The sequence below is a fragment of the Psammomys obesus genome, unplaced genomic scaffold (genome assembly GCF_907164565.1).
Source record: "Psammomys obesus unplaced genomic scaffold, mPsaObe1.curated_primary_1811, whole genome shotgun sequence".
In the NCBI taxonomy this organism is placed as follows: Eukaryota; Metazoa; Chordata; class Mammalia; order Rodentia; family Muridae; genus Psammomys; species Psammomys obesus.
The window spans coordinates 11313757-11332277 of NW_026596234.1; the positions used below are offsets into that span (position 1 = coordinate 11313757).

General features: G+C 51.3%; 1 protein-coding gene across 1 annotated transcript in view; it reads left to right on the forward strand.

Annotated features, from left to right (window-relative positions):
* Positions 1 to 8009: 8009 nt before the first annotated feature.
* Prex1 (phosphatidylinositol-3,4,5-trisphosphate dependent Rac exchange factor 1) overlaps positions 8010 to 18521 on the forward strand; it is a 147501-nt gene continuing 136989 nt past the window's right edge. The window contains exon 1 of the mRNA XM_055596098.1: positions 8010 to 8322. Within this exon, the coding sequence (XP_055452073.1) occupies positions 8119 to 8322 (204 nt within the window). The 5' untranslated portion in view covers positions 8010 to 8118. The remainder of the gene's footprint in view (positions 8323 to 18521) is intronic.

The following is an 18521-nucleotide window of genomic DNA, read 5'->3' on the forward strand; positions in this document are numbered from 1 at the left end:
TGTGAAGGAACAGATCTTTTAAAAATCAGAGCCAATTAAACCCTTCCTTGTCTAAAAGCTTTCTTATCAGGTTTATGTTAATTCATTTTTTATTTGTATTTATTTTATTTTATTTTGTCAAAGCAGCACAAAATTAGCTAATATAGACAACTGGCATTAAGATACAGGGCTGTTGTAGGATAACCTGGCTTTGGAACTGGTTTGAGAAAGAATGTGGACAAATTTAGAACTGTGGGCTAGAGAGACCCTGCAATCCTGTAAGGAGCTTAATGGGTCTTTCTGGCCCGAGTGCAGAAGATCAGAACGGTACAGGAATGAGGAGAGCACAAATTGTGCTCATGTTGTGGCCTCAGAGGGAAACAGGCTCTGTAGGAATCCGGCTGGATGCCACATGTGTAATAGTCTGACAAATACAGCTGTCCTGCCCACACCCTTAAAATCTGAGTAGGGTTAGTTAAAAAGTAATGGACTAATTCGTTTGGTTAGAGGAACTGTCAAGACAGCAAGCAGCCAGGCTGTGGTGTGGTTATAGCTTATGGCTTTTAGTCATATTTACAATGTAAAAAGAGTACAAGGTGAAGCAAGAAGGATTAAAAAACAAAAAACAAACCAGTAACAAAGTCGAGAAAACAGGACAAAGAATCCAGTTGTAACTTAAAAGAGAGTGGTGCATTTAAGTGGGAGGTTCAAGCTCTGTACAGGAAAAGGTGCCTTAGAGTGAGACTTTGCCACCCAGGGTTTAACAATGCAAATTCATTTGAAAGGAGAGTCCTGGAGAAGAAAATGCCTTTGAGGTACTCAGGGAGAGAACAGATTGCTTAGGGACACGCTTTCCCAGGCTCAGCTGCAAAACCACTGCAGCTGTGTAAATGGGGGTCATGCTCCATCTTCAACTGACAGACAGCAAACATAGCAGCAGCATCCTTGGGATGCTGTTTGTGCAGACATGCGAGAAAGGGTCAGGGAGGCTGGCATCCGGAAAGCCACCAAGGCCGAGCAATCCACGGCAGGGCCAGAATTTCTACAGGGGTTCCCTGCGAGGCCTTTGCACGAAGCTCTGAAGGCAAAGGATGGGTAGAGATGCTGGGGAAAGCTGTAGGCAGAGTGAAGCTAGCACAAGAGAGAGGCTATGTGTTCTACAGGTGGAAAAGCTGGGAAGGCAAGCTACTGAAGCCCGTCGGAGCCCAGTGATTTCCTCGTGAGCCCGAGGTGCCAGACATGCAGCTACAGGATATTTGGTGTGTGCCCTCCTGGGCTTCAGTCTGAGCTGATCTTTCCTAGCCATACTCCCGACCCTCCATTTTGGAATGAGGATGTTTACCCTATAACATTGTACATTAGTTACACGTCACTTGCTTTTTAAATTCCCATTTTGCTAACAGGAGTTTGTCTTGACCCTCAGAAGTTTGGGGCTGTTCAAGGCTATGGGAACTTTGGAAGTTGGACTGGATATCTTTTGCACTGTGAGATCAGAGGTGGAAATTTAAGGTTTAAAAATTATGTGCTAAGCTGGTAAGATGACTCCGTGGGCAAAGTACTTGGTACGCAAGTTCACAGACCTAAATTAGATTTACCCAGGACCTACAGTGAAAATAGAGACTGACTCCTGGAAGTTGTCCTTTGACTTTTACATGTATACCACGGAAAGCTTGTGCACACACACACACACACACACACACACACACACACACACACCCCACCACCACCACCAACAACAACAACATGTGTTGAGTATTGAGTTTCCAAGGGATGGGACTTCAGAAGGTTGGATGTCACTCAACCTGATTGTTTTACATAGGAACACCAGTAAAGCAAACCTTTCCATGTGCCTTTAACGATGTTTCCAGAGAGGCTTAACTGGCAAAAGAATTCTCATGCTTAGCATGTGCTATAGCATCCCATGAGCCGTGTTCCTGGACTAGATGCAAAGGAGAAAAGGAAAAAGCCAGCTGAGCGCCAGTCTCTCCTTTCTCTGCCTCTGAATCTTCCCAGATGTGAGCAAGCAACCTCGCGTTCCACCACCTGTTTTCTCTGTCTCTACCAACATGAACCAAAATCTTTTAAAAAAAAAGATTTATTTATTTTTTATTATTTTTACCTTATTCTGCCTTCATGTACACCTGCACACCAGAAGAGGATACGAGATCTCATTATAGATGGTTGTGAGCCACCAGGTGGTTGCTGGTAATTGAACTCAGGACCTTTGGAAGAACAGCCAGTGTTTTTAACCTCTGAGCCATCTCTCCAGCCCAAATTGTGTCCTTTTAAATTGTGAGCCAAAATAAACTGCCCCTCCCTAAGCTGCTTCTCATCAGACATTCGGTCACAGCAATGAGGAAAGTTAACTTTTGTTTTGTTTTTCAAGAGAGAGAGGGTCTCTTTGTATAGTCTTGGCTGTTTTGGAACTCGACCTGTAGACCAGGTTGGCCTCAAACTCACGGAGAGTTTGCACAGATCAGCTTGCTTCTGCCACCTGAGTGCTGGGATTAAAGGCATGTGTCACCATTGCCAGGCAAGGAAAGTTAACCACTACAAAACCTAAGACATCCAAAGCTGAATTCCCCAGCATCCTCTCCACCTAAGTTGCCCCCACTGTAATTTTCTCTATTCCCACATTCACCTTCCAGGGGTCCAGCCTCAAACTTTGGAGTCATATAGAGTAACTCTAACTTCCACCCCCAGATTCCCAGCAGATCCTGTCCACTCTATGTTAGGAGCACTCCCAGAACTGAGCATCCCATTCCAGGCCCTCTAGTGTCACTCTGGTCTACTGCTGCCTCTTGCCTGGACTATTGCAGTCTCCTTCTTGCAGGTCACCCTCTTGTGAGCTCAGCCTCCATCAGTCTATACCCCTGAGCCACAGAGGGACCCTGTGAACTGAGGTCTCATCATAACTGTCCTCTGTTGGGAACGTCTGTGGCTTCCGCCCCTCTCAGAGGAGAAGTCAAGGTTACTCTTGCTCTGTTGTGAATGCTTGTCTGAGGGTACAGTGTCCACTTGGGCATTCATGGAGGCCAAAGATGGGTATAAGGATATATTTCTTGTCTTCCACCTCACCTTTTGGGAAACGATCTTTCATTGAACCTGGGGCTGACATTTCAGCTGGTCAGTCTGGCCATCCAGTCCCTGCGATCCTCCTGTCTCTACCTCCATGTTTGGCTTTTACACGGATGCTAGGCATCTGAACTGAGGTCCTCCTATTTGCTCAGCAAGCACTTCGCCAACTGAGGCATCTTCCCAAGCCCAGATGTCCAGATGTCACACCTGCTCCTCTCCCTTTCACAGCTCCTCCAAATTGTGACCCCTCTTGCAGTTTCCTGATCATGAGCGGCCAGCCTCCAGGCTCCACACCTGCTGTTCCCGCTGCTGGGCCACAGGCAGCATGTGTTCCTGCTTTACTGGCCTTTTTTTTTAGACCTAAGAGTGTTGGTGCTAGCTGTCACCTTACAGCTGATGTTCACTGTTCTCTGTGCCAAATGTTCATGGTGAGGTTTCTCTCAAGCCGGAAACCAAAGCAGGTACTGCATCCATCCATCCATCCATCCATCCATCCATCCATCCATCCATCTGGCTAACATTCACTTGCTGGTAATATTCCTGCACAGAGGTCACAAGCTTCCCACAGGCCACTGGTGGCATTTAGGAGGTGAGAGGGGTGTGGTATGGACTAGGGTTCAGACATAGGCATGGCCAAGTTCATGGAGGTAGGCACATGAGAGGCTTCTGGTTTCCTTGAGGACCAGACCCTCTTGCCCAGAATTGGTTTTTTTCTTGCTGGTTGGCTTGAAGTATATTCTGCTGGCCAGCTTGATACCCATGGCTACTGGAAGCTTGGATCCTATATCTGGGTCCTCTGTGCCTGCCTTAGGCTGCTCGTGGCATGGCAGAAACACTTGCTTCTCTTTAGTTTTATTTTATTTTTTGAGACAGGGTCTTGCATTGCCCTGGACTTTCTATGTAGTGAGGATAACTTGTAAGCCTTGTGCCTCCATCCCCCAAGCACAGGCTGCAATACCATGTCCTTCTCACACATATATATATTATACACACACACACACACACACACACACACACACACACACACACACACCTGAGACAGTCTTATTGTATAGCCCGGGTGGCCTTGAACACAAGGCAAATCCCTTGCCTCAGCATCCTGAGTGCTGGGATTAAAAGCATGTGCCGTCATGACCACCATAAACTTCTATTGAAAAGAAAAAGCTTACTATTTGTGACTTTGCACCGTTAGCAAGCTTACATCCCAACTGACACAGTGACCCAGTTCAGGTTTCTTCAAAGACTTTTTTTTCTCACCTGTGAATCAGGGATGTTAGTGACAATAACCACATGGAGGGGAAGGGGGCAAATCACATGCACGTCTTAGTAATGCCTGAAGTGAAGGCCAGAAACACTGGTGGTGGGCCTGGGGTCCCAGGGTGAAGGGGCTGGGGACAGTCTCAGCACAGCCAAAAAGAAGAAGAAAAAGGCAACTCTGTCCTTAAACCGTCCTCTTTTTGACAAAGGCTCTGGGAATCGGGTTTGCCTTCGAAATTTGGGAACCAGCTGCTGCATAAGTGGCATTTGGAGAGGGTGTGGCTGTTTGTGTGGAGAAAACTGTTGGCCCTTGTCAAAGTTGCCACGGGGCACTGCTGAGAATCTGGGTTTGGACTTGGCAGTCCTATTTGTCAAGCTTTAGATCCAGGAAACAAACTGGGGTGGGGGGTGGGGAGCCAGACTTGTAAATGTGTGTCCCCACATCTGCAGAAGCCATCGGCAGGCCCATTGCAGAATTCAAGACACCAGCAGGTCAGCCTTGCTCCCCGGGAAAGTGGTATGCTGGGCACCAGCACCCCTGTGGGATGTCTGCATTCTCAGAGAGGTGGGAATGTGGCTCAGTAGACGACGGGAGTGGCTGCTGGGCACACACAAAGCCCCAGGTTCTAGTCCCAGCACTGCCTAAATCAAGCGTGGTGGTGCACACCCACAATCTTAGCGCTTGGGAAGGGGAGGCGGGCGGATCAGAAGTTTAAGGTCATCCTTAGGTTCGTGGTGAGTTTGAGGATTAGCCTGGGATATATGAGACTTTGTTTCAGAAAGAAAAAGAAGCGTGAGTGTCTGCGTGTGTGGGGATGACAAGGGTGACCATATGGTCCAAACTGTTGTGTTATTAATAACTGTGCTGATACAGCAGGGGTTGACTCGTGTAAACCCCACTCCTGCTCACCCAGAAATAGAGGAATCGGCTCCTCTAAGTGGGGAGCGATTGCAGAAGGGAACACATGCCAATTAAAGTGCTGCAGCTACAGATCAAGGCTACTGCACTCGATTAGCGTAAGCAAAGAAGACATGAGGTCCAGAGACGGAACTTCTGTAGTTTGTTAATTCAGGAAGTGCTTTCCCCTCTGTCATTTTGCACCTGACCCCTGCACATTCAGCAGTGTGGTTCCTCATGGTCTCCAGAGGGCTTGCCATACCTTCAGGCATCATGGCCTCACCCAATTAGAATAGATCAGAGTCAAGGGAGGATTGGGCAGTACTTTGGATACCAAACATCTTAATCTACGCAACAGCTCTGTTGGGTAAGAGATTGCGATCGGCCTAGATTAGAACCTTGAAGCTCGAAGACATTAAGACATTTGCATAGCCATGTTTTGAGTCCGGCCTCAGGAGCCAAGCTCTGGGCCTCTCCTGAGAAAACAATGTCCTTAGTTTTTAAGCTCTTGCTAGCTTGTGTTTTCTTCTCCTATGGCAAATCAATCCTAACAGACAAAAGCACCATGATTGGGCCGGGAGTGGAATTAGTAAAAGTCTGCACTTACTGAGTGCTCACTGCATGCTCAAAGCAACTTCCTGTACCAACTCACACAGGGTTGAGTACTGGGACTCACAGAAAAGCCAGCACGGCCCTAGGTGTGGTGAAGCATACCTGTAACCCTAGCACTGTGGGGCCTGGGGCAGGAAGATCAGGAGTTCAGGGCTGTCCTGGGGCTACATGAGACCCTGTCTCAAAAATCCAACAAAGCAACAACAACAACAACAACAACAACAATCTACAGGAAATCCAGACGTGTGTGCTAGGCAGTGTCACTGTCCCAGGGTAGGAGACATGGAGATGCCTCCCAGAAGGCTGAGAGGAAGAGGGTGTGAGGGAGGCCTGTATGCATTTGAAGCTAACCTTTAGCCTTGGTCACAGGCACAGGAGGAGACTGGCACTCACTGAGCACCTACTGTGTGCCGCCTGTGTTGTGTCAGCGGGTTCCCTGGCTACGTTAGGAGACACTGACGGCTCACAGTTGCGGATGGAGCGCTCCTGGCGCCCAGCGGGTACTGTGTGCTGCTCTGCCCTCAGCAGAGAGCTGACTTGACCCCCAGGTGTCCTTAACCCCGGGTTTGCTCCCTCAGACTCTCATGTTACAGATTAAGAAATGGAGCTTCCCAGAGGTGAGGTGTTTTGGCCAAGGTCACCCAGTCAGCTGGATTTGGCTGACACATGCTGCTGCCACCGGCTAGGGAGGAATGGTTTCTAAGACGGGGGCCACTGAAACTCAGAAAGGTGCTGGATCCCTTTAAGGGCAGAAGCAGAGTTGTGCCAGGACAGCTCAGGAACAAGAGGCACTCACTCCATGATCCATACCTGATGGGCTCACTACTTCACATTCATATACCCAGGTTACCATGTTTCTGCCAAGGTCCACGTCAAATGTGCCAGTGCCCAAGGCTCAAGAAGGAACAGGGCCATGGGCAGCAGCAGCTAACACACTTTCCTCTATCCTTGGGCAAACGATAGTTTTACTCCAAGACCCCAAAGAACTATTCTAGGTATCTTGAAGAGAAGTAAAATAGGTAATAGGCTCCTGCCCCAGAGATGATGACAGTTCAGACAGACTATTATGTGAAACAAGGACTGACTCCACAGGACACAGTAGATCTGTGGCCGGCCAGTTAGGGACTGAACATTCGGTTTAGACAGGGGCCAGGTCAAGAGGGCAGTTGACAAACGCAGGAATAATTAAGAATGGAAATAGGCTCTCTAGGCTATTAAAATCACTTCCCAGGAACTATGGCCCTGCCTTATTCTGGTCCCTAAGAACCAGACATCCTTCCCATTGTATTGAGGCAAACTGAGGAGCTTTAGGCGGGGGGGGGGGGGGGGGGGGGGGAATGCCAACCAAGGTCACCAGTGAGGGACTGAACCCTAGTAGCTGATGCAGGGGCCCATTCTCCTGTAAGGGGAGTGAGCGCGTGATCTGAACTTTTGCAAGATCAAGGTCACATAGAGCGACAGGCTGGTAGTAGGGTTCCCATCTTGGTCTCATTTCGGGTGGGGACGCCGGCTGCTTCCTGCAGCGGTCACCCGAGTGGGCATCTTTGTTTGGGGATGGGGAGGGCCAGGACAGCGGGCGCAGAGTTCCCACAGAAAGAGAAACAGGAGAATGTAAAAAGATGCAGCCAGAGTTCTTCTTTCAAGGTTGCCGCAGGTCCAGAAGACGAGAGGCCAGGACTGTACCGCGTCAGCACAGCATCGGACGGCTCTTCCGAGCGTCCCTCGAACCGCGTGGCGCTTGTTGCTCCGACCCCTACGGATCACCCGCGAGGCGTTCCATGCCCGTGGGTGGCGCGAGGATCTATGCCTCCCCTCTCGGTGCTGCTGAGTGGGTTCTGGCCTACAGACTTAGCAGAGCCATGACCTGAGGGGGCGTCCAGAGCGACATGACTACAGCCCCGAAATCTGTCTGTGCGGAGTGCTCACGAACCTGCTCTTAGCCTGCTTCGGGGCTGCGGGTGGAGGCTCCGCCAAGTTCCCGACCAGCCTCCACCGCAGCTCCAGCCATTCTCCATTAGTCTCCGCCCAGTTTCCCCACCAGGTCCCGCCCTTGCCCCACCCCGTCTATTTTCCACAAGGCCCCGCCCACTCCCCGACGGACCCCGCCTCTTTGCCCGCCTAGCCCCCCGCCCTCTCCTTTAGGGCTCCGCCCCCACTCCGCCATGGCTCCGCCCAGGTCCCGCCCCCGCTCCGCCTGCCCCGGGCCCGCTGAGCGGCGCCTGTCCGGGATGAGGAGCCCGGACGCCTGAGCCGCGGCGCGATCTCGGCGCGGGAAGTTCGGGCGCCGCGCGGCGATGGAGGCGCCCGGTAGCGGTAGCGGCGACGGCGGCGGAGACTCAGGCGGGGACGGTGCGCAGCCGGACGCTCGCGGCCCCGGATCCGGTCCGTGCGCGGCCGCCCGCGAGTCGGAGCGCCAGCTGCGCCTCCGTCTGTGCGTGCTCAACGAGATCCTGGGCACGGAACGCGACTACGTGGGCACCTTGCGGTTCCTGCAGTCGGTGAGCTCCCGCCACCTGTGGCCGGCCGGCCCGCGCTGCGCTTTTGTCTGTAGCTCCCCGCCTTGTGCATAGTTTGAAAATGGTCACATCCGCACTGCCGCTGCCCGGGGCCCCCGCCGGTGGCCCGTGTGGTGAGAAGCCGGGACAAGGGCTCTGAGCACCCTTAACTGTACCGGGGCCTCTGGGCTCTGTAGCGGTGCCCCCAGCTCAAATTGCACAGACACAGCCTTAGATTGCAAAACCGTTTTCGAGTGCGCCCATGTACCACGCACCTTACACGGGTCTCGACTGGCTGAGCCGTTACCGACTCATTAGTACCGCGCTTATATTTTTCTGATTCTTAAGGCCGGGGAAGAGTTCTGTTCCAGAGAGGTCGAGTCCCTTGCTCTGGATTGTACAGCTGGCTACGTCGGGCTACGTCGGGTTGGATTCAGGGCGGTGACCCAGGGCAGCCCCGCGGGTGCTTTAAACTGCGGTGCGTAAGCTCTCCTGGTGTCTCGAGTGAGAAGGAGGAAGGGGCCACTTCCCTACCCTCCTAGGAAGTGAGAAAACTAGAGGGGGGTGGGATGGGTTGGTTTGGGAGACCTGAGGGCTTTAATCTCCGTGCCTCCTGCTGGGGCCGCTTTAACTGTTGGGTTGGAGGAAGTCTTAACCCTGCTTCAGGAAGGGCCGTGTGTGTGTGTGTGTGTGTGTGTGTGTGTGTGTGTGTGTGTGTGTTTCAGAGACCCCCGAACCACACTGTAGCTCTCTACTTCTGGGGGAAGAGGCATTCTAGGGTTTTTAGTGGCTTCAGGGTACAGGGAAGGCTGCGTGAGATAGGGGGTTCCCACTCAGGAAAGAGGGGGTACGGAATGGGGGAGCTGTGTAGAGGCATTGAAACCCATTTGGCCCAGGGATCCTTCTGGAAAGGGTAATAGAGGGCTGGCTTTCTTTCCCATCTCTTCCTCTCTCACAGCAGAGGAAGAGAGAGAGAGGAGAGAGAGGAGAGAAAGGAGAGAAAGGAGAGAGAGAGATTGGCCCGGCTTGAAGCTGGCAGTTTCTAAATGAAAGATGCAGCCACTCTGGCATTGCTGAGCAATGACAGATTCTAGGGAACTCCTCACTTCCCCCTCGCAGTGGCTGAGCTCCTCAGCCTTAAAAAGAAACAGGAAATGTAAACCAGTTTTTGTATTAATGGGGAAAACAATATACCCCTCCTCAGTGTGTGCCCCTGGCTGTTGTGCTGGGTTAACTGTGGTTTTAAATTGTCTTGTTGGTACAGAGAGTCTGGGAAAGCTGGGATAATGGAAATTGATTGCAGTCCGCAATCTTAGGAGTAAACCGGAAAAAAGTTTTCTCAGGCTTTCATGTCATCCCCAGGATACCTGTCCTGTGTGGACAGCCATGCGTGTGTATGACTAGGGCATTCTGAGATGAGCCAGGCTGGCGCTGCTGTGTCTCGGAACACTCTGGGCTGGGCTCAGTTTCCCCACCTGTACAGGAGTAGGTGACCTCCGGCTGCTTTCCTGCCTTGCCCTTTCTTGTGTCCCCAAGCCAAGGCCCGAAGTGGAGGACTGATTGTGTAACCTGAGCAGCCAGCCCTGCCCTGTGAGCCCAGGAGGCCACCTCTGGCCTCTGGGGAATGGTCCTCAGGCAACCCGAGACCATTTAGTCCTGAAAGCTTGGGCCGGGAGCTGTGGGCTCATCTTGGTATTAAGGCTTTCCTGCGTGCAGAGGCACTGGCAGCTCTCCTGGGGTTCTCCCCACCCCAACTCGTCAGCTTTTGTACACCCTGACGGAGGGGTTCCCTGGGCTCCTGGCTCTCTGGGAGGAGCCAGTGTAGTTGACAGGGTCAAAATTGGTTCTTTAAAAACTCCAGACCTTAGGCTGGTTGAGATGGCTCAGAGTTCAAGGCTCTTGCCCTTAAGCCTTAGGACCTGAGTTTGATCCCTGAGACCACATGGTAGCATACATACCCCCCCAATAAATAAATAAATAAATAAATAGACAGACAATATAATACAAGATCCAGAGCTCCAAATTCAGAGGCTGACTGTGTGGCCTGGTGAGGTCTTTGGATCTGTGACTTTGAGCGAGCTGGCCTGACATCATCTTATGTCCTTGTAAAATGGGAGAGGATAACAGATCTTGTTCTATGGGGTTTTTAGGATAGGCAAGTTGTGTAACTTATCTGGAGCCCTCCGAGCAGTGCTTGCTGGCAGCTAGCTATGCAAATAGCAACTGGAATTACGCGTTATGTGATAATTATGATATAATTAATCTTACAGGTGGGCAGGGTAGTAGCTTTAGCTTCCAGAGGGCAGAGTGGTCCCAGGGGGCTGCCTGGAGGAAGTGAGATCTGAGTCTTCACTGGGAGAAAGCCTGGGGACTTGCAGTGAGTTCCCCTTTGACCTCTAAACTCCAGCCACAGAAACCAGTGGGTCTGTCCTGATCCCCTTCGGGGGCTTTGGGGCTCTGTCAGTGTGTTCACACTGGATTTGGGGTGCACCCAGATACTGGGTTCTACCCTTCCTCATCTCCAAGGGGTCCTAGAAGCTCTGTTTAGGAAGCAGAAAGAGGCGGTATGTGTTGTGGAGATGTGGGACAGTCTCAGACCACTATAGAGGTTGAGTGACCACGCAGGGTGGTGTGGTATGGTGTGGTGTGGGTGGATCTTGACCGGGATCCTTGGGTCTCAGTGTTGAGATCTTGGGCTGTCGTGGGCAGTGTCAGGGGAGACGGTAACATGACAAGGGTCGGCATGTAGGAGCTGACCCTTGTCATTTACTGTCCAGCATTTTGCATGTGGCAGCCACTTAACTAACCAACTTGAGAAGGGTGCTGTTGGCATTCCACTGACAGACAAGGAAACTGAGGTGGCAGGTTGAAGCGAGCTCCCTGGTGGCTCATGTCCTCTTTGCCCAGAGTCTGTTGATGTTGAGTGTGGGGTCCTAGAGTCAGGCCAGACACAGGCTTCCCCCCAGCAATAGACCAACTTGTACCATGCCTCAGTTTCCACATTGTACTGTGGGTGCAGCACAGCACCTATTTAACAGGGCTGTCATGAAACCTGAATGAACCTGAAGTTAGCTTCTACTGCCTGACACACGGTAGGAGGTCAGAGAATGGTGTTGGTGTTTTGGGGCAAGAGTTGGGGCAGATGGGTTGGGGTAGATGTGGTGTTGACACCCTTTCCGGCTTGGAATCTCTTCTCTAAAGGAAGAGGCTGAGGAGTCTTTTGCCCCCTGTTCCTTGGTTGGATTGGTTAGAGTCCTGGCAAGGGGGCAGACACTACACAGTGAGCAGATAGCCCTGGTGAGAGTCCATTGGCTCTGCCCGGAGAACTTCCCTTGGCTGAGGACAGAGACCTGCCATTTCTAGGCACCCAGAGGGTCTTCTCAGAACACCAACTGAGGTCCCTGAAAGGAGCCAGGATTGTGGGCACAAAGCTCCCAGAATGCATCTGGTGGTTCTGCTTTTTGGGGGAGGAGACTAAAGATTTTCTCTGTGGAACCTGCTTACCCAAAACAAGAAATTGTGGTTTGCATAGTCACTCCTTGTTTTGTTTTTTAAAAAGCTGCTGTTTTCCTAGCCCTACCCTAGAGAGAAAGGCTTGGGCTTGGGGGTACAGGGCACACTTTGGAGTCTGCAGTCATCCAGTCAGAATGAGTTCCTAGTGGCTGTGGGCATCTTCGTGTTCTTGTGTTTGGAAAAATAGGGTGCTGAGAATTGTGGTCAGAGCAGTTCTGCTTTGAGGATGTAAACAATAGTCACGGGGCTGGGGAGACAGCTCAGTGGGTAAATCACTTGCCTTGCAAATGTGAGGACCAGAGTTCAGATCTCTAGAACCCACATAAAAGCTATGCAGGCGTGGCTGTCCATTTTTAATCTCGGCATTTGTGAGGTGGAGATGGGATCCTTGGGGCAATATGACTAGCCAGTGGGAAAGCTGGGGGTTTGGCTAGAACCCTACCTAATATATAAGGGAGAGAGAGATGGAGGACGACAACTGGCTTCAACTTTGGGTCTCCATATTCACGTGCACACATGTGCACGCACATACACACACATACATGTGCACTCGCACACATTGTGAGCATGTACATGCATAGCAGAGCCTGGAGCGAGCAGAAGTCAGGGAAAACCTTCAAAATTTGGTTTAGAAAAAACTCACCACACGTATCTATCTATCTATCTATCTATCTATCTGTGAGCTCGCGCTCACACACACACACACACACACACACACATGCACACACACACACACACACAAACATGCTATGGTGCATGTGTGAAGGTCAGGGGACAGTGTGAGGCAATCTGTTTTCTTCCCCTACCTTGTGAATCCAGGGATCAAACTCAGGCCATTAGTCCTAGAAGCCTATCCTTGCCCATTGAACCCTCTTGCCAGCTTCCCAATTTAAAATAATTTATGTGTTTTTGAGATAATATCTCATGTAGCCCAAGCTGACAGTGGCGCTGGCATGCAGCCAGGATGACTTTGTGTCATGTGACAAAACTTTTCCTGGGGAGACGAAGCACACTTAACCACTCGCTCCAGAGAGGGAACCCACAGCAGACCAAAGTAAGGACGCCTCCAGAGTCCAACAGGGTGAACCAGTGAGCTCTATTGGGGTTACTCACAGATGTATGGGTGAAGGGTTACCTACAGGAGCAGAAATGACTCAAAGACAGCTGTGTCACTGAAGCCCACCCCATTGTGGGTGACAGACGGTTCACAAAGCTTGGGAAACCTGGAGCAAACCATCCATTCTGCTGGCAGCTCAACAGAGTGGAGAATGTCCTTCTAGGTGTCTGAGCTGGTCTAAACTTCCTTCAGCAGCCAGGCTAGTTTCTGTTTCTTCCAGGCAGCTGGCCTGGCAGGGAGGGGCCTAGTGAGTCTGCTTAGTTTCAGGGAGTTCTAGAAGCTGCTTTTTTTTTTTTTTTTTGATTGTTGTTGTTTTTACCTTCCTAAGCTGGAGAGCTCCCCTGCAGAATAGAAGGTTTTAATGTTGGAGGAAACTGTTACACAACACTCCCCCCTTCCTCCTGCTCTCGCATCCTCCCTGCCCCCCTTTGCCCCAGTGATTCCCTGAGCCTCGGAGGGGATGGCTGTGGGTGTCTATTTATGACTGAGAAATAGGCTACCATGCCATGGTAACAGTCATTAGTTCTCAGGAGCTTCGCCAGTGGCTATGAGTTGGGGCAGATAACGAAAGACCCATGGGTGTAAGCACATGTTTAGAAGGCCGTTTGACAGGCCCACCACATCCGTCTAGTAAAACTGTAGAAGCTGCTCACCCACTGGGACCGAGCACCTTCCCAGCCACAGGCTTTTGTCCTGGCCTACAGTACCAGATGCCAACTCATTCTTATGGAGTAGGCCTCAAGTCCAGTTGGAAGGCTGTGCTCGTGACTTCAGAACCACTGTCGCACAAGCAGGCACAGCCTGCCTGGTGTGTCAGTATTGTAGCTTGCGGGGTCCACGGCCAGGCAGGAATGTTGGTGACACTTCTCTGCCAACAGCCTGCAGGGCCACCTCTGGTTTTAGACAAGGCATCGAGTAGGCAGGGAGTTTCCAGGTCAGCCCCAGCTCAGCTTCTCCATGTAGGACATACAGCCCCAGCAATGACGTGTCTTCAGCAATGGGGCCTTACCTTCTCATTTTGGCATACAATCAACAGCAGTAGCAGTTTGTGGAGCCTTTGGGGCTTCCCTGGCCAAGAGCTCATAGGGGATAGTTCATGCTTGGGACTAGGGTTTTCATTTAGTAGCTGATGGCCTCTGGAAGTGTCCTTCTGGATTTTTTTTTTCTTTTTTTCCTTTCGATTAACCCAGCCCCAGTAAGGTTTCGAGGTAGGTGGAAGTACCATTGGCTTTACAAATCAACAAAACACTCATAGAGGTTTTGCAGCATTATGTCATCTGTATAACAAAACCCTTTTCTGGATGATGGACAGGACGAGGCGTCCTCCCACGTCACCATCTCATAACAAATCGTGGGGTTACAGAGATAGCCTCGGTGAAGCACCCTGGGAGCCTGTTGTCCTCTGCTGTCACTGTCAGGTCATCCCAGAGGTTCACAACTGAGATGCTAAAGGCGAACATGAGCAAGGTTTAACATAGTGTGGGGAGGGTCTATTAATTTGCATCAGTGGTTTCCTCCACGCTCTTGGGCACGACTCGTGGAGAGGAGGCACTAACTCAGCTCCCTGTAATCCTTAAGTCATTCTCTCCGAGCCATTACATCCACATCCTGGAGCTCTTCCACAGAGCTTCCCTGCGTTTCTCCACACCTGATGAACTTGGTGGGCCTGACTTAATCTGCTCACACCTGCTGGCTTTCTGGGTCAGAGTTGTCAGTATGGATGTAGCTGTGTTTTTTGCTACTCCATCCACCATACCTGGTTGTTGGGGGAATTTCTGACTGGGAAGCCCATCTCCACCCCTAGTATAACCTTTTGCTGGGGATAAATACACCCTCCTCAGTCTGGGGGATAATTACCCACCCCGGGATGGGTTTGAACGTTTTCACCTGTGTTTTCTATAACATGTCTTCTGTCAACTGCTCAGGCTTTAGAGCTGCCTACAAGCCCCCTAGCAAACAGTTTGGCTTTCTGTCAGTACTTTCCTTCAAATTCCAGCTTGCCACAAATCCTGCCATATTTGTCTTCCAGGGACTGAGGCAGACCTCTTCCTGTGCTTTACCTTTTTGCTCTCTCTAGGATGCTCGCTTGCTTGAGGAACTCTCATGGTGGTCCAAGTCACGGAGCTCTGCCAAAGCCTTTCCCAGTTTATAAGGATCTCGCCCCTCTGAAGGACCCAGCAAAGCCACTAATGCTCCATACGAGCTTTGAGGTCCCTGCTGGATCAGCTTTTCTTTAACTCCTCTGCGAACACAGCTCTATCTGACCCTGTGAACTGGGGTTCAAACATAGCTCCTCTTATTCCTGGTTCCCTCAATAACACCCGCCCCTCCTCTATGGTCCTTCAGCTCCTGATATTTGTGGGGCCCTCAGACAGAGGAGATAACCAAGTGTTCCTAATGGCTCTGATAAGCCACTCCGCCAGGGACTGGTTTCCCCGACCCTGTCTCAGTTCATACAGCCCTTGCCTTCAGCAGGGATGGGAAGTTACATTACTGAGTTTTCCTGTGTCCACAGCAGCCAGACTGGTCCCATCTGCCCCCACGTCCCACAGCCTCACAGGCTCTTTCACTGATGTTAAGCGTCTTCCCTAATTCCTGCAGTTGCAGTGCTGAGTATTTTCTGATCACCCCCCTACCATGGCTAATGCCCCATGTATATTTTATATTCCAGATTTTCCTCTTTTTTATACAAAAGGTTGGACTTGAGCGGTCCATTTGACTGCTTTTATCATCTCTCTCTCATCCTCTTGTTTACCTAATTTAGTTGCCAAATCAGAGGCCAACACGGCTAGCCACATCCCCTTTTCTTGTTGCAGTTGCTCCTTTACACAGACCCAGGCAACCACCGCCCCGGCTTGCCGACTTTTGTGGGCTGATTGCAAAGGTTGTAAGATTTCTTCTATACCTTTGACTGTGTTCAGTTCGTATTTACACGGTGGATCCCACTCATCAAACATTCGTGCCACCCCACACCACATAGACCACGACTGCCATCCTCAGACTCCCCCCACAGACACTCCCAATCCTGCTGGCTCAGCCTTAGCCGCGTGTCTCACTACCAAGAGCCATGCAGCTGCTGTCATAGCGCAAAGGCACACAGACCACATAGGGAAGGCCCACGCTATTGGAATTTCCTCTGTGGATGTTTCTCTGTCAGGCTTCTGAGCCTGTATCCCTTGCTACCCATGGTCAGGCTGATGCACTCACTGCTTCCCAACTCATCTTTGGTTCTGTCATGTCCCTATTTGGGTGCCAATTATGTTGTGTGTGGCAAATTTTTTTCTAGGGTGCCGAAACACATTCATCTACCCACCCCACAGAGGGAACCCAAGCGTGACTACCACCAGAGTTCACCTTGGTGAGCCACTGAGTTTTATCGGGGTTACTTACATGTATGTGGGTGAGGGGTCACTTACAGGAGCAGAAATGACTCAAAGACAGCTGCATCACCAAAACCCACCCCAGCGTGGGTGACAGCTCGCAGAAGCTGGGAACCTGGAGCGCACCGCACATCCAGCAGGCAGCTCAACAGGTTGGAGAGAGTCCTTTCCAGGTGCCTCAGTTGATCTAAACCTCTTTCAGGCAGCTTGGCTGGGTTCTGTTTTTTCCAGGCAGCCGGTCTGGAAAGCTAGGCAAACTGTCGACCGCTGCACCGTATCCCTGACCTCAGTGAGAACCCTAGTGATGAACATCTCAGATGTCAGGGTTCGGTAGCCCCATTTTTCCATGCTTGTGGCAAGCAGAGCCCTGGACAGATGGAAATGTGGTCACTGACTACGTTTCTCAGCGTGCAGGTATTTATGAGATGCCCGATGCCCCTTCCAGACCGTGAGCCAGGCCCTGGGAATGCATCTGCCAACGGGGCACATGCGGCTCTCATCCTTCGGAGGACGGCTGCGCTTGTGAATGAATGGCTTTTTCTCAGACACAGGAAGCTCATTCACCATTATCCTCACACTCGTCCTGGTAGCCATGGATCCTGTCACTCCAGGAAAGATGGATGATGTGGGTGTTCCTGGCTTGGGAGACCTCAGGGCAAGTACTAGAGAGGACCCCCTGATGAGGCCAAGGAGCCAGGCCCTGCTGGGCAGTGCTCCTCTCCAGGTTCTTCCTTCAAAAGGATGCCTTTGGAGCAGTGGAGCCCAGCCAGCATCAGACATCGTTTGTTGATGCCTTTTCTTTTCCTGGAAGACAGCTCTCCAGGTAGAATCCTGATGGAGGGGCTGACCCTAACCCAGTGCGTGCTGTCCCCCTGGCATCACTACCTTGCCACTGAGCTAGGGTGGAACAGGCTCTCACCCTGGTCTTCAGAGGGCTCTGCTAGCCAGAGAGCAAGCCGTGGGTCATGGGCTGAGTCTTTTGCTTGTAGGTAAGAGGCTGTGCTTCTGCAGGTTAGCCTGGGTCCGATCCCTAGAGCTCTGGGCACTGTCAACCCAGAACCCAAGGTTCCAGAAGGAAGTCCTGGAGGAGCCATCTGCTGACAGGGCACTTTGGGCTGGAGTCCTACCCAGTGGGGCTACCCAGTGCATTGTGGGACAACTGTCAGTGTCATCTTGTCGCCAGCTAGATGCTAGGAACAGCCTCTGCCCAGCGGGACTGACTATCAGGGAAGGCTCAGAAGTCACCAGATGTCTCATTAGGGGATGGTGTGGGCAGAGCTTCCTGATAAGACCCGCCGGGCTTGGCCCTCTCTGGCTTCCCGCTTTGGGTTCCAACCTTTGGGTGTTCACACATGCTGGTAGCAGCAGGGAACCCGCAGCACATGTGCCTGTATGTGTGTTTAGGTGAGGACCCAGTGGGTGTGCTTCTCACATAGCAGTGTGGCCCCTGTGTTTTCTCTCTGTCCTCGTGGATGAGAGCACCCACTGAGGGTCTGGGTTCATATTTTGGCTCTGCTACTGTGACCTCGAGCCCACGCCTTCACCTCTGTTTGCCGACCTTTGAAGCGTGGTTCCTTGGAGCCATCCCGGATCACTTCTTGCAGTGCATGACCTGGGAAAGGTGCCCAGTGCCCTGGGTTTACACTGGTGGCTGCAGGCTCATCGCTGTCCCTGGTAGCCGGGGAGGAGAGGCCTTCAGCCTCCCCGTGCTCCGAGCATGGGCAGTTTCGTGTGCTTTCTTTACTCTCTTGGGTAGCAGGCTCCCCCTTTGTCTTGTGGTCGGGCACTCAGTCTATCTGTCCGAGGCCTGGTTCCTTCCCCAATGTGGAACTGACAGTGATCTTTTGACCCTGGGCCAGCCTGTTGGAGATTGGTGTAGACAGCAGGTGGCTGTCACCTTCTGGGTTGTCCTCTGTCATTTGAAGGAACAATGTGGAGGACAGAGCTTTTATTGGTGAATTCACTCCTCATTTGGTCAGTGGACATAAAGTATGCACCAGGTTCCAAGCATGATCCTCAAATATCCACAGAAAGAGAGCACTCCAAAATGATGACTTATTATAGTCATGACAAGAGGCCCAACTGTTTGCAGGGCGTTACAGGATTCTGATCCTTTTTATAACTCCTGTAGATATCACCACACATTCATTCATTCATTCATTCATTCATTCATTCATTCATTCATTCATTCA